Source organism: Orbicella franksi, chromosome 12 (genome assembly GCF_964199315.1).
Source record: "Orbicella franksi chromosome 12, jaOrbFran1.1, whole genome shotgun sequence".
NCBI lineage: Eukaryota > Metazoa > Cnidaria > Anthozoa > Scleractinia > Merulinidae > Orbicella > Orbicella franksi.
The window spans coordinates 1,190,971-1,207,481 of record NC_138156.1 but is presented as its reverse complement, the minus strand read 5'-3'; the positions used below and the strand labels follow the sequence as shown (position 1 = coordinate 1,207,481).

Genomic DNA, 16,511 nt, shown 5'->3' with positions numbered 1-16,511 from the left:
TGATCATACAACTAACCAATAGAAGCATTGCGATTATTTAATCATGCATAGTCAATGAGCATAAAACAAGAGATGTGCAGGGTCAAGGGCCTCCAAAATAAATCTTAGTCTGTTTGTTTGCTTCTTTGATATTTACCATCCTTCCTAACCATAAGCATAAGCATAGGAAGAAAGCTTATGCTTATGTCGCAGCGCTCCTCACTAGCGCATAAGCTTCTTATGCTTGTGTTTGTGCTTATGCTTGCGTCGCAAGTGAGGACCGGCCTTTAAAGAAAGGCGGCAAAACACACATACCGTGTGAAATCACTAAATTAAATACAATTAAGTTACAATTTAATAATTGCTCTTTCTAGCCGTTTTCGAAGCAGAGACCAATACAAAGAAGGATGATTCTAAATTTGGTGTACTCCATCAGCTGGTCAAACCAGTCTTCTTCAGGTACAATTTGCGGTATTTACGTATACCGAAAATATGTATTTCCGGTACTCCGTATTTTCTCCCGTATTCTTAGGCTCGATTTCCGCCGCTCTCTCGTGTCCGGTCTACGTTCCTCCCCGAGAAGAGACGGCTGGACGCGTGAGCGGCAAAGCATGTCTGTGACGTAAATTCATAATGTAATTCTTGCAGCGCTTCAGGTGGCCGGAAATATCATCTGATGACAATCATAGGTTGGCCCACATGACGCCTAAGGCTCGTAAAATTTGTGGCGTTTTCGCCACTTCTTTTAACTTTGGCCCTTCAACCTATTTTGATTCACATTATTGTTGCGGAAGGGCATTACATGCTGTATTCTATAGAAGAGTTTTTTTTTTTTTTTTTTTTTTTTTGCTAGTTCGGTTTGCTTTGGCTGATTTTTAATTTTAATGTTGTCTGGCTTCGCCGGAGACTGGTGTTGTTTCTCTTCAAGAAGACTAAGGTACACATCAATTTGACTGAGTGTTTTGTTTCTTGAAATCGATGTTTGCGTTTATCCCTCCCTTTGTTTACTTTGTTCGTTATCTCATATTCTGGCACCACATGATTCAAATACAGATTCTAACGTATAATCTGTTGACTATTTTGCGTGTTGTTTATGCCACTATGGTTTAGATCAAGCAAGATTTCATCAGTCGACGGTATTTGGTTTAACATCCCACTAATGCCATCGCACTTCATATCGCACAACTCCTTTGCTACTGCGAGAAAGCTAATTTATGCAGCCTGCTCGATTCAGGCAGGCAGATTTCTTATTGAAATCAACAATGCCAAGTCCAATAGTCCAGCCGTGAGTTCGGGGGAGGAGCGCGGGCTCTTTTCCCGAACAGCGGCTTGTAATCGAGCCCACCGTATTCTCGACGTATTCCGTATTTTCTCCCGTATTCTCGACGTATTCCGTATTTTCTCGACTGGTCCGTGGATAAAGTCAGGAATAACATCGTTTTAGGTGAGTGTTTGGAAATGTTTGAAGGCGAGAAAAAGGGTATATAATATAAGGAAACCGTGCGTTCAAAATAGATCACCATCTGGCCTCATTGAAGGCCCTAATTCTCGGCACCTAACTTGGTCCTAACTCAGGTTCCTATCTTGGTTCAGTCCCAGGTCGGTTTCCATATGGAAAGCTAGGTATCCTCGACAACTCCAAACGCTAAAAACAAAACTAAGTTTTACTAAGTTAGGGCAGATTTAAGCTTCTGTGATACGAATAATAGGATCGGTATTTCAAATAGGCTTAGAAAACTGATAATAACTGAGCGTAACCTGAAATATTGAAAATTATTGGCTTCGTTTTTGAACGGGAAATAAACTGAATGACTCAAACACTTTATTACGAGACGTCTGCAAAGAAGATGCTGGCTCATTCCCCTCACGCTCTGTCGCTCTCGGTGATTACCAGTCTATAACCTTACACTAAGAATTTCGTTATTACCAGCTGTGTATGTAAAAATTACGAGTGTGCATGTAGTAAGCTTACTCTGTGTGGATAGTAATTCTTATTGTGGCTAAACATTGAATGTTTTAAAACGTTTCACTCCTTAAAAAAGTTAAGTTATGTTTGCATAATTTAACGTAATATCTGTGCGGCACACTTCCTTGCGTCTGATAGTATTCTGAAAGCGGTGCGAATACGATTTTTACTGAAGTATCTTCGTCTTATCTTCTTCTTCCAAAATACCCCAAGCCGGTATGAATTCATATATCGTGTTTTACATTTATCTTTGGTTGAAAATTGTTGGAACTACTTTGATTTATATTATTTTGAGCTCTCGTGGAATGGCAATGGCGTGCCCCCTATTCTTGGTATACAGCCCGGGGGTGGTATGCATACATTACTGAACAAAACTCTTCAAATTGAGACTAAGTTTGACATAAAACCTACCAACACAAGTCCCCTGCTCCATCATTAACAGAGCCATGTCGATACGCGCTATAAACGTTAAAAACCATCGTGTAGGGCGGTCAACCGCAGTTTATAAAGATCTGTCAAATATTTATCTCAAATGTCGACAATCAGCGATTTCACCAATCATATCATGATACCAGGGGCTGGTATCATAGAACAGCAGCATCAGTAGAATGTCTACAGGCTCCCTCGCGTCGTTGGGGCTCACCGGGAGCCTGTTCGCAGGCTATAAATGTCCCTAAATGTAATCAAGGTCCTAAATGTAATACAATTTGGCCCTAAATGTAATAAAGGTCCTAAGTCCTAAATGTAATAAAGGTCCTAAATGTAATACATTTTGGCCCAAAATTTAATTAACTCTCGAGCGTGATAAAACCTCACCTAAACCTGAAATTACAGGGGAAAGCAGACAAAATTTCGTCATATTCCGTCCATATCAAAAGAGACTATCCTTTCAACCTAAAATAAGCATATTTGACAATGAGAAGAATATGAACGTTTCCCTAGACTGCTAAGATTACATAAAGTATCTAGGAATATTAATTGACTATAATCTTTCTTGGAAGATCCATATTGAGTATATCGCTTTAAAAATTAGTAAAACCGTAGGTCTTATTGCAAAATTAAGACACTTTGTACCTCTCCACACCCTATGAAATATTTATCAGTCTTTAATCTCTCCTTATATCACTTATGGATTATCTGTCTGGGGTCGGGCCTATAAGTCTTACCTGAATAAAATCTTAATATTACAAAAACGTGTATTGCGTTTCATGTACTTCGCAAAGAAAAATGAACATACCATTCCACTGTTCATTAATGCTAAGTTTTTGCCTCTGAACTTTTTATACTATAAAACTTTATCTGAATTTATGCACGACGTTAGCACTGCTTCTGCCCCAATTAAAATACGTAATTTATTTATGAAAACGTCTAGTGTCCATTCTTACAACACACGTTCTTCTACTTCAGATAATTTTTACATAAAAGCTTCAAGACTTGAAATACAAAAAACGCCTTTTCAAGAATTGGTGCTAAACTATGGAATGAGATACCAAGCTCTCTGAGAGAACTACCAAAGAAATCATTCAAACTCAAAATTAAACACAAACTACTAAGTGTTCTCGAAGATGAAGATTCCTTCATTGAGGTTCGCAGAATCATTTCTGAATTAAAATGTCAGTAGCAGTAGTCAAAAATAAAATAATAACCAACAATCAAACAAACAAACAAAAAATATGTTATCTATTATATCACATTCTTTTCCCACTTTTTCTTTTTATTTTATTCACTTTTTTTCTCTAACTTTCAATTTTTCTATAATAGTACTAAAAGTAATAATAATAATAAATCATTTGTAACTATTGATAGACTGGCCCGCCGACTTGTTCTTTAAGGAACCTCGCCAATTGACTAAATTCACTTAATAGGTCCACTTAAACAACATTTGGTAGTGAACATTTCACTTGAAAGATCTAATTGCAATATTTTTGGGCTTACAGACACTGTGGCCTTATTCGCTAACGAAGCCCGAGTTTTTTCAGACTTAGATGTTCTTCCTCACATGTTCTCTCCAAAACGAAGTCGGTGACACCCTATTTTTTTTACATTTCTGACATAACTAATTCATCATCTTACAGTGGTAAAAGTCTCAGAAAAAAATCAATGTTGGAAAATTTTCGCGTGAACGGAGTCCTTAAGTTAATGGGGATTGCAATTAATGTTCTTTAATATTCAGATGCCACAGAAGTGAGTCACAATTTCCCTTTATCTTTATTGCATGTCTTATTTTACAGAAGTAAACATCGACAAACCTTGAGTTAATTATTAACAATAGAGGTTATAAACTTCAACCAATGTCTTTTAAAATATTTGGACTCATGAATCATTGAGTAAGTTCTGGTGAATGCCCATCATCCCCGCCACCTCACGGTTCTTATTTGAAGCTGCTCTTTATAAGAGTTTGTTGACATGTAAAGAGGCTGCCCGGCTAACCGAGTTACCAGGCTACAACAAAGCTCGCTCTTGGATGCAAAATTCACAGTCCTTTTACCCGAGCTCAGAGAGCGTCATCGAAACGTGATGTGGCGTTGGAAAACCATCTAGATTTCATGGCGTGTATCGTCAACATTTTTTTTTACGGTTAACGGTTAGTTTTTTCCGGTTTCTACGCCTAACGGCTAAATTTTTGGCTGTTTTGCGGCTAACGGTTAACCCCATAGACACCCTCATGTTATAACTGTTTACATACAGTGTACATGCAATGAAAGATAACCCGCCTAAAAGGGTGCCCCAGGGAAAGCAGACAGGGTAGCTCGATTAGTACTCTGTCTTCAAAGTAAACACGTCAACTGGTTTTGTAAAGAAATATGAAAATTGACGGCCCCTAACCCCTCGAGCATTTTCGGACACTTGACGATCCGGTTTGGCTGTACCGTCTCGAACATATTTTTTTCAGATCCTGTGTTCTATTCCCCTCCTGCTCCTTATTTTTCATTTCGTTCCGCAGCCTCTGCTCTGATAGTCGCTGTACGTAATTACGGCAAATAAGGCGTCACGTACAACTTTTAGACTGCCTAAATATCAATGGAGCAGTTTTCAACTGAGTGTCGAAAGGTCTCGAAAGTAATCAGGCAATTACTTTGGTTTTGGTTTTACCACGGTTTGAGATTGGCTGAGAAGTTTAATTGCTAAGTAATTGGTTTGGTTTTGGTTTAACGACACTCAATTGAAAACCGCTCTATATATGGCAGTCGGTGACCTTATTACATTAAGGACCAAAAGTTATTACGTTTAGGACCTTGACAACATTTAGGGAAATTTACTACATTTGAGACCCCAGCACCGTCCACGTTATTTATTTATTTACTTACACTTTTACACTTAAATTATTGATTACAATCCTTTTAAACAAACAGCTATATAAAAAATAAGCATGCCCGCAGGAAGCAAAGGATAATCTAAGTGGGCATGCTTTAGCAATTACAGATTATCAAAAATATAAAGACTACATTGATTATGAAAATAAAGAGGGGAAAAAGACAATGATAAAATAGAAAAGCAAATCAGGAAACCATTACATTGACCCATATTAATTATTATTTATTAGGGAACGGAACAGTTTAATTTTAGGATTTACCAGCCATTTACATATAGTAAGATATCGGAGAAATCTAGAAAAGAATCCTGTAAACAAGACGGATTCTTGTTGATTAAAATCCCAAGATATTTAACATACTCTATGCTCTAGCGCAATGTTCTTATTGTACTCTATATCAAGTATCACGAGTTTAGGCAGTTTCGTTTGAACTGGACAAAACAGGACAAAATTAGTTTTTTTGATATTCAGTGTCAATTTAGTAGCGATCAGCCAGTCGAAGAGTTTGTTTAGTTCTTGATTCACGGTAATTTACAACGATTTGAGATTTTTATCAGCATAAAGGATATTTGTATCATAAGCGAAAAGGTAAAAAACTAAGCTAATATGCTTAATCAATTATTCATTGTGTTAACCCTCAACGAACTATTTGTGACAGTCAATTTTAATCATCTTAAACTTGATAATGCTGTCTGACGACTCCGAAACGTTGTTGCATTTTATCGCTTATTTTTAATAATAATAATAATAATAAAATATTTATATAGCGCCAATATCCTAAAAGTTCAAAAGCGCTTTACAGTTAGAAATATTAAAAACACTAAAGACAAATAAAGTAACATGCTTATGTATTACCAAACCTTTGCTTATAAAGAATAATTATAGCAGCCTTACTAATGTGTCACTTACTTGAGGTGAGGGGAAATCCTCTACTTATACAGGACACCTACCTGAAAAAAAGGTCTATTTACAAATTTCATAAAATACTTAACAGTAGAAAAGATAATAAAGGCATTTAAAACCTAAGACGATCGCCAAATTTATGAACTAGTTGTTTTCACGAGCGGTTTCTCAGGTCGCTTAGCGAGTGAAAACCGGAAATCACGTGAAAACAGTTACTTTTCCAACTCGATTAAGCGACAGTATCATGAGTTGCGCATGTGCGAGCTTTCGATCAAGAGTTTTCAATTTTAATTCCGTAACTTTTGGCTAATACTCGCTTAGATATGTGGGTCCAAAATTATGGAACAGGTTCCCCAGCGAATAAACTAGTCATATGTTACTGAAGAACCAAACTAACCATTACAATTAACGCAATTCTGACTTCGCTTTACCCAATTTTAATTCTGCAACTTTTGGCTAACACTCGCTTACTAGACCTTACTAGATATCTCTGTCCAAAATTATGGAACAGGCTCCCCAGCGAATGAAGGCGGACTACCTGTACATTAACACTTTCAAAGCGAAAATACATATGATCAATCTGAAATTTCTACTGGATGAAGAATGCCGTTGTTTGTTTACAATAAAAACGTCCAGTGAAAACATTTACTTAGTGTAGTTAGATTGGTTTATCCTTTGCTAACAGTGATAACCGTCACCGTGCACTAATTGAACGTCCAAATTTTATTCTTGATCCACAGAAGGAAACAATTATTATTAGTAACAATATTTTTGTGAATTACTTTACTTTTCCTTTGATCGTTTGTTAACAGGAGTTAAATAAAAAATTCTTCATTTTGTGAATGCACATCTTTATATTCACAGATAAGTTACAACACAATATTGCTAAGCAAAGCCCTTAAGATGTGCATCTTGTTCCTCTACTTCTGTGACAAACCAAGCCCTGATGGATACCGTCTTATTATGGCAGTAAATAGGGATGAATTTTATTTCAGACCAACAGCAGATGCTAACTTTTGGGAGAAAATTCCCAACATACTCGCAGGTAAAACTCCTTAATGCATAATACGCGTTTATGGTTTTATATTAAATTCATAAAATGGTACGAGTCCACTCCATTTTAGCTGATTTATTATTATCATGATTTTGGACCTTGCTTACCTCAAACTCTCACTCTCTAGAACTCAAATCATGTGATGTACTTATTTAGTTATCTAGTATCAACTACCTTAAGCCCCCTAAGAGTTGAAGAAAGTGGAGTTCAAATTGTATCAGTCCAATTTGTTGATGCATATGGTTTTGTATTTGTGCACAAAAAGCGCCTATGACTGAGCAGAAAGAGAGAAATCTCTGCCTTTGAAACTATCACCCCATACCTACACTAGGAAAAACACACAGTCCAATTTGAATTTCTGAAGAGGCAGCAGTGCTATATGATTTGCAAACCGAGCTTTTAACAAAATTGAGTTGATGTGAGAATTCCTTTTGATAGGAATGGATCTAAAGCAAGGAAAGGAAGGTGGAACATGGCTAGGAATGACCACTAGTGGAAAATTTGCAGCCATCACTTTCTACAGACAAGCACCTAAGTTCATAGACCCTAATGCAATAGGAAGAGGACATCTGGTGCCAGGCTTTCTTAAAGGAGATGATGATGTTGAAAGATACCTTGAGTCTGTTAGCAGCCAATCTGACAAGTACAATGGATTTAATCTCTTGGTGGGAAATTTACTACAAACTGGTGAGACCAAGGTTGGATGGTATTGCAACATTGAAGAGAAACAAGTCACCTTGTTGAAGCCTGGAATACATGTCTTATCAAATAAAGTGTTGAATTGTTCTTGGCCCAAGATGGCTTATGGAAGGGAACGATTTGCTGAAATATTAGAGGCAACCTCCACCAAACAAGAACTTGTTGACAAGCTTATGGGCTTGCTGAATTTACGGCAAAGGTTGGTAGCTTCAAACTCACTTCATTTTTCCTACTTATAGCTCTGTTAGGTAAGAAGAAGCCAAGTAGAATTCAAGTTTGTGACACAGTTAGATGCGCATAAAGTTGTGTACAAATTTGATAGCCTGCCTACCTTTTGGCACTTTGCTCCCGGTAATATTCGTAGATGATTATGATGGTGATGATTTGCCCCTTAGCTCTAGCTGGATAGGGCAAAGGCCATTTACCAGTTCAGTTCTCCATCGGCTTCTGTCCTGGGCAAGCCTTCCTAGCGTGTTCCAGGTCTGGCCCGGCTTCCTCATTTCAGACTCCACTCCCCTTCTCCAGGAGTTCCTTGGGCGACCCCTCTTCCTCTTTCCCTGAGGGTTCTAGCATACCGCCTGCCGGATGATGCTGTTAGCCAGTTTCCCTACTCAGTCCGAGAATTGATAACTTTTACCTCTTCATTTCATTTGCTATGATGGTAGCACGACCTGGTTGGAACATAGTTCTCACGTTCCATGTACCTAATAGGGATGTTGACTTTGGAGAGAGAAGAGTTGTCGGCTGTATAGGAGGATCCTGATGGCTTGCCCTACGCTGCGTCATATGCTGTCTGTGTGACAAGCCTCTCCTCCCCAAGTCGATGGTGTGTGTGAAATTGATTAATGTTTCCGTAATCCGTTGAATCCACTGCACGGGAGATTAACCTATGCAGCTTCACCAGAGCCCTGTTAGCCAGCATTACCTGTTTCCACCTCTCACGACGAGGACGTAGGGTTGGACTTTGAGAGGCAAAATATTCCTAGATGCATGGGATACCTAAATTTTATCAGCTAAAATTGTAATTCGAAAACGCCCAACTAAACGGAAAACAAATTTTATGCTTGATGGCTTTGATGCTAAAACTTCCCGAATGTTACAGAAACGAAATAAAGTTGACCCGTTCGCGCTGTTTTTAATTTTTGTTTTTCACTTGAACGAGGTGTCATTTTTTTGAGTTTGACGCAATTGGGCCGAGTAATTGTCTGCAAAAATCAAAGAAGTCGTGGCCACAGTAAAAAATATCAATTTTTCTTAAATTTGGTCAGTTTGTAGACCTAGGTGACTAACTGAAGGATATCAGGTTAGTTTTTGGAAATCTTGAAAAACGGTCATTGTACTGGAAACTTAGATTTCGTCTCGCGAGAATACGGAATCAGTTTACAGACTTTTTGGCTTCTCGCTACACACACGTTGGAATCGCTGTGAATCGTTCTCAGCTTTAGTTACATGAACTGGTTTTTTTCATCAGTTAAGATGTGTTGTTATATTTTAATCTCCAGTTCATCATGAACAAATTGAGGCTACTGGATACACATTCTCCATTGCAGTTAAACGTTTTATTGATCATCCCAATCTAGCAAGTTAAAAAGCGAACCGGTCGTGCATCAAATGTTTTGAAGGTCCTGTCAACGCCGGAGAAATCTGAAAACGCAGCTTTTTTTCTACGGTTAAACTTACCGTCCACACTTATTCGTCACGAAAACGGAGCTTTTCGAAAATGACGTTACGATAATCATGTGATTTCCCTACCCCAAATCAGTTTTAATTTAACAAATCAGTTTTAATCTTTAGTGCCTGCACTTTCATATTTACAGGCTAATTTGGCTGCTTTTGTTATCAGACAATTCAGTTGTGGTGACGAGAAAAGTTTCTTTGGATCCCAAGATGAAGGTTGTAACATGAATTTGATCCGTGCAAGCCAAGCAATTTTTGTCAACTTTAAGGAAGTGAGATATGGAACAAGGTAGATATCAGGAAAATTTGCTCCCTAATGGTCAAGAGCCTAGGACACTTCTGCAGACAACCATTGCCCGGTGTCACAGTGATTTGGGTATCCCCAAGTTTTGGGTACCCCCGTACCCAAATCCCTAGTGTTTTGGGTATCCCCACTGAGGATAACCAAAACACTGAAAGCGTTAAATACCACAGACTGAGGCAAGTGAAATCATCCATAATTCTGCTCAAAAACCATCTATCTTCTTACGAAGCTTTGCCTCAATAAATGAAAGCTTTCTTAATCTTGACATAAACACATAACGTCACTAAAAATAATCGCACTTTATAACAGATTGTCTGATCCGAGTCCGCAGTTATAACGAGATACAAAACCGGATTCATGCGCCAAAGTTCCTTGTATGAACATGTGCTTGGTGCCTATCGATAACCCTTGAAATGCACATTATTTTAAACAAGAAAGGCACATTCTAAACCTCGGATAGTTCGATAGTTATTCAATATGCGAGTGAACACACTGAGATACGGCCATCACACAATATGCACACTGGACTCAAGCTGTGACTGACCTCTGTGGATGTTGCCTGTCTGAAATAAACTTTGTCTTATACTTGTTTATTTATCGCTCTTTCTTTGACCACCCCTCCTATTAATTCCCTTTTCAATATGCTTGCTTGTTATCGTCTCCTTAATTCAGGCAGCCAAATCGACAAATAGGCAAACCAAACTTACAAAGAGGAAAGTCATTCCAATGAGGAAAGAACTAGATCGAAATGCTGAAATGTAAGGGATACCCAAATCCCTAGTGATATGGGTATCCCCTTCTGGAGTGTTTTTTTTGCTATGGTTTCTTGAATTCAGGGTAACCAAATCGACCGAAGATAAAAAAGGAAAGCAAACTTACAAAGACGAAAGTCATTCCAATGAGGTAAGGACTAGAAATGCTAAAAGTAAAGGATACCCAAATCCCCAGTGATATGGGTATCCCCTTCCAGAGTGTTTGTTATCGTTTCTTTAATTCAGGGTAACCAAATCAACTGAAGATAAAAAAGCAAAGCAAACTTACAAAGACGAAAGTCATTCCAATGAGGAAAGGTCTAGAAATGCTATAATGTAAGGGATACCCAAATCAGTGATATGTGTATCCCTTACATTTTAGCATTTCTAGTCCTTTCCACATTGGAATGACTTTTGTCTTTGTAAGTTTGCTTTGCCTTTTAATCTTCGGTAGATTTGGCTACCCTGAATTAAAGAAATGCTAACAAACAAAGATACCGTTATTGGAAGGGGATACCCATATCACCAGGGATTTGGGTATCCCTTAATTTTTCGCATTTCTTGTCCTTTCCCCCCTTCAAAGCCTTTTGTCTTTGAAAGTTTGCTTTGCCTTTTAATCTTCGGTAGATTTGGCTACCCTGAATTAAAGAAATGCTAACAAACAAAGATACCGTTATTGGAAGGGGATACCCATATCACCAGGGATTTGGGTATCCCTTAATTTTTCGCATTTCTTGTCCTTTCCCCCCTTCAAAGCCTTTTGTCTTTGAAAGTTTGCTTTGCCTTTTAATCTTTGGTTGATTTGGCTGCCCTAAATCACCAATATCACTTATAGGGATTTGGGTATCCCTTACATTTTGGCATTTCTAGTCCTTCACTCCCTTGAATGCCTTTCCTCTTTTTAAGTTTGCTTTGCCTTTTTATCTTCTGTCGATTTGGCTACCCTGAATTGAAGAAATGATTGCAAGCCAACACTTTGGAAGGGGATGCCCAAATCACTAGGGATTTGGGTATCCTACTTTTAATTGTTACTCTTTGTCCAAAGATTTAAGCCTTGTCTGCTTTATTTATATTTATTTTGGATTTGTTTCTGAAGCAAAAAAACTCCTCTAATGACATAGAGAACTGTTCGCCGGCAAAATCTAATAGGAGAGATGGTCAAGGAAAGAGCGATAAATAAGAAGGTCTAAGACAAAGTTTATTTCAGACAGGCAACATACACAGAGGTCAGTCACAGCTTGAGACCAGTGTGCATATTGCGTGATCAGTGGCCGTATCTCTGTGTGTTCACTCGCGTATTGATTAAATTAAGTTGCCGAACTCTCTCAGGTTTAGAATGTGCCTTTCTTGTTTAAAATAACGTGCTTTTAAAGGGTTATCGACAGGCACCAAGGGCATGTTCATACAAGGATTTTTGGCGCGTGAATCCGGTTTTGTATGTCGTTGTAACAGCGGACTCGGATCAGACAGTCTGGTATGAATTGCGACTGTTTTCAGCGATGTATTGTCTTTATATCAAGCAAAATAATGCTTTAATTTATTGAGACAAAGCTTCGCAAGAAGACAGTTGGGTTTTGAGCAGACTTGTGGATGATTTCATTTGCCCCAGTTTTAAGCTTTCAGTGTTTTGGTTATCTTCAGTGGGGATACCCAAAACACTAGGGATTTGGGTACTGGGGTACCCAAAACTTGGGGATACCCAAATCACTGTGACACCGGAACCATTGTGCATGCACAACTTTCAGGATAAAACTTAATTATGGCTTAGCTTCCACAGATCTCCAAATGCTTCCAATCAATAACTGTCTTACTACGTTGTAGGTTTAAATTTTTCAGTAATACAAAATTCAAAGCAATATTGGGTCAATAAAGGCATTCACAAGAGACTGTGATCTAGGTCATAGTCTCTTGGCATTCATCATTATATGGGGGTAAATGCTTTACCCTCTGAAAAGAAAAACTATTGTTCTTAAAGATACCCGTGCTAATACACATCGACATTTGAAAGCAGTTCATTTTTGTGTGAGATGTAACAAAGTTTATTTTCAGATTCATAGGAACTAGCGGTCAGTTTTTCTTTATTTTTAGTCAGAGATGCAAAGATTTACCTTAGTGACAGTGCAAGATCAATTGTTATGTTATAGTACAGTTGTGACAAACAGCACTGTGGAAACCATGCCTGGTTGTTCTTCCATGATCTAAGTTAATAGTTACAAATATTTCGTTGACATTGAGTTACTCCTTGTGGAAACTGTTATTGAAATGGGTACAGTCATTGTAGGAATCGGAATGCCAATAGTCAATAGTTGTAAATAGTCCTGGCTAAGCTTGTCTATTCCAGTCATATTACCCATTCTAACTTTTTTCTCAGAACAAATACTGTGGTGTTAGTTGATGGCAGTGGTCATGCTACTTATGTAGAGAGGACCATGGAGGAGGGTGCTACCGACCCAGATGAAGCCCAGTGGAGACTGAACACATATGAGTTTGACATCATTCAGGAGACTGAGGACTGTTCAGGTCACAAATCACCCGTGAATCTTGTAAATAATGGGAACAAAAATGGTGAAAGTGTAAGAACGCGTGTACAGCCAGCTTAAAATAACTTAAGGTTACTTCCCACCTTCGCAGGTGCCCTTCGGGAAAAAAATCGTGCGCACGCCAGTTTCAATAAAACCCCAACAAACTATATATCATAAGAAACCTTAATAAATGTACTTTACGAAAAAAATACAATTTCAGCAATGTTTTCTTTTAGGAAATGTCAGGAGGCGGTAAGGCCTGAAACGACCGAGGCTTCTTCTATTGAATTTATCGGGTATCGGATTCCGCAGTGCGAGCAAAATGGCTGCACAGTCTTATTCACAAGGCATCAATCAACGAAAGTGTGTCGGGCTTTTTCGATATTCTGATTAGTTGTCTAGATATCCACTTCTAAAGTTGGAGTAGCTGAAAATATGCGAGACTCGTTGCGTAAATGGACGCCACGGGAAAAATGTGTTAAATATCAAAATTTCCCGACACACTTTGGTTTGTCATTATCTCTGGAATGTTCTGGCAAAATTTCAAGAAAATCCGTCAAATCTGCATACCCTATAAATTCGCTCAAAGTGGATGTATTCCTCCAAAAATCAAATGCGAGATTTTAGCTTGTAAAGGTTCGTAAACAACTTGCGCCACGCCCGGAGATTATCACGCCTAATAAAACCGCAAACCAATGGAACAACAGGACCTCCTAGTGCCTATGACAATAGATCAAGATTTCCCGGGAAAAGCATCGCATTGCAACATGTTTTTTTTATCTCGCTCAGTGGAGTTCAATTTAGGACGGCGACGTAATATAATGGGCAAAGACGCCAAAGGCAAAGGCAAAGGCAAAACCCGCGTTAAAAAGGTTAAAGGCGGAAAATGTGCCGCTGAAAACCAAGACGTTAAGGAATCGACGGACAGCTTAAGAAATACCCTTATTGCTGAAATGAGTTCCCTTGGGTAGGTTTCATTTTCTTTATCACTTCCGCCAGATTCCAACGAAGAATCTTGTTCGCAGCCTGCACTGACGTTAACTTTGATTTTTAAGCTACGTGCTCCAAGGATATTCGAACGCTCCGGATCTTCTGCAGACGCCGAGATTGTCGAAGGCGTTTGGCCAAACCAAGGGCCTTTGTCGCTTTCAGCAAGGTTTTTTTTTCTTTCCTTGATAATGTGGAGGTTTTTCTTTCTTCTTTGAGCCGGGTTTTTTCGTTTTCTTTACCCAAGGCCTTTTTTCTGCTTTTGATTTTTCCATAGGAGTTAGCGTAAAGAGCTTCCACGTGGGAATTTTTGTCAAGTGCGTGATGTAAATAAAAATATGTAAATAAAAATATGCAAATGACATGAAATACGAGCGATGAGCGTTTGCCGCGAAAATTTCCCCAGGGTTCTCGCCCGTTGACAAGATTGTGACACCTTCCTAGTTGATTAACTTTATTTGAAAATACGTTTTTTCTAAATAACTCGGCCGCTTTTTGAGATTTTTAATGTTTCTCTTTTGGAAACACTAGATAAAATGACGAACTTAAATTTTGTCAAATAAAAGAAAAAAACGATTTTTTTTGCCTCTGAAGGTGGGAAGCAACCTTAAGTTCTACCTTTGAGTAACAAACTATCAAAAGCTTTTAAAAACTGAATTACAGGCAATTGCAGGGACTATGGAGGGAGAGGAACCACTCTTTTGCTTAGGGGCAGTGGCCCCTAAAGCTTGCTTGCCTTGGCCAGATTTGCTTGCCCTACCACTTTATAATGTATGCGTCTAGTTGTGAAAGACATAATGCTAATGCCACGTATTATTTCCAAACAAAGCTAAACATTGCAGATTATTATTCCGGCTGAGTTTGTGCTATAATATGCTGACTAGAGCCAATAGACTAACTTTTTGTGTGTTTAGAACAGCTACATATATTTCCAGATCTGTTAAGGAGGCTCGCGCCATTGTTCCTGTGCAGACTGCAGAGGGCACCCACGCATCCGTTTAGAAGATAAATTTAACAAATTAACGCCAGTTTTTCATGCGTCTGTCCTGTCAAAGTAGCTGTGGATCCACAGACTACTTTGACGATGTTATGACGAAATTTCAGTAACAGGACAGACGCATGAAATTTGTTTTCTTCATTAGCAAATTGTCAAATTGGCCGCTCTCGCCCGTTGATGCATGGCATAAATTATAAATTCGTGTTGCCGCTTATTGACAATGAAAATTAGCCAACGAGAGCGCGAGAATTTCTGCTTTTATCGTTAAAAGAGGATTAACCTTAGCAGTTTTTAAATGCGCGGTCTCCAGTGCGAGGTCTAGAACCGAAAATTATGGAAGTCGCTCAGAGCAAAATGGAAGCAAGCAAGTTAACAACACAAACTTCGGTTTTTTTGATAGTTAAGCTGACGTATATGCCGTTGCCATGGCAACATGAATAAATATAAACAGGCTTTTAAAATCGGTTTTGTTTATTTGCAGAAAATCTAGTCATTAGATTTTCTTTATAATTTGCATGCAGCAAGCTTGTGACGATGCCCACAAGTTAACGTTATTTTAATAATGATTTAACAGAGAGATCTTTAATGTAATTATCCCTTGTTGATGGTTCACTTAGGCTCGATTACCAGCCGCTGTTCGGAAAAAGAGCCCGCGCTCCTCCCCCGAACTCACGGCTGGACTCGTGGACTTGGCATTGTTAATTTCAACCAATAAAAAATCTGCCTGCCTGAATCGAGCAGGATGAATAAATTAGCTTTCTCGCAGTAGCAAAGGAGTTGTGCGATATGAAGTGCGATCGCATTAGTGGGACATTTAACCAAATACCGTCAACTGATGAAATCTTGATTGATCTAAACCATGGTGGCATATACAACACGCAAAATAGTCAACAGACTTATACGTTAGCATCTATATTTGAATCATGTGGTGCCAGAATATGAGATAACGAACAAAGTAAACAAAGGGAGAGATAAACGCAAACATCGATTTCAAGAAACAAACACTCAGTCAAATTGATGTGTACCTTAGTCTTCTTGAAGAGAAGAAACACCAGTCTCTGGCGAAGACGCCAGACAAAATTAAATTTTTAAATGAGCCAAAATAAACCGAACTAGCAAAACATAAACCTGGTGTCAACACCATGCACACCAATGTGTGTGACCTTTGACATGACAGTTGCTACAGCATAATCAAACAGCTCTGCAATACTTTAAAAAAAGAAAAAAAAAAAACCACTCTTCTATAGAACACAGCATGTAATGCCCTTCCGCAGCAATAATGTGAAACAAAATAGGTTGGAGGGCCAAAGTTAAAAGAAGTGGCCAAAAAGGCCACAAATTTTACGAACCATAGGCGT

General features: G+C 38.5%; 1 protein-coding gene across 1 annotated transcript; it reads left to right on the top strand.

Moving 5' to 3' along the window:
* The first annotated feature begins 1,145 nt into the window (after positions 1–1,145).
* LOC145463112 (transport and Golgi organization 2 homolog) lies at positions 1,146–16,308 on the top strand. The gene is made up of 6 exons (XM_081446824.1): positions 1,146–1,423; positions 7,026–7,206; positions 7,654–8,113; positions 9,758–9,880; positions 13,019–13,258; positions 14,769–16,308. Exons 2-5 carry the CDS (start codon positions 7,065–7,067, stop codon positions 13,245–13,247), a joined length of 954 nt encoding a protein of 317 aa, XP_081302950.1. The 5' UTR covers positions 1,146–1,423; positions 7,026–7,064; the 3' UTR covers positions 13,248–13,258; positions 14,769–16,308.
* The last annotated feature ends 203 nt before the right edge of the window (positions 16,309–16,511 follow it).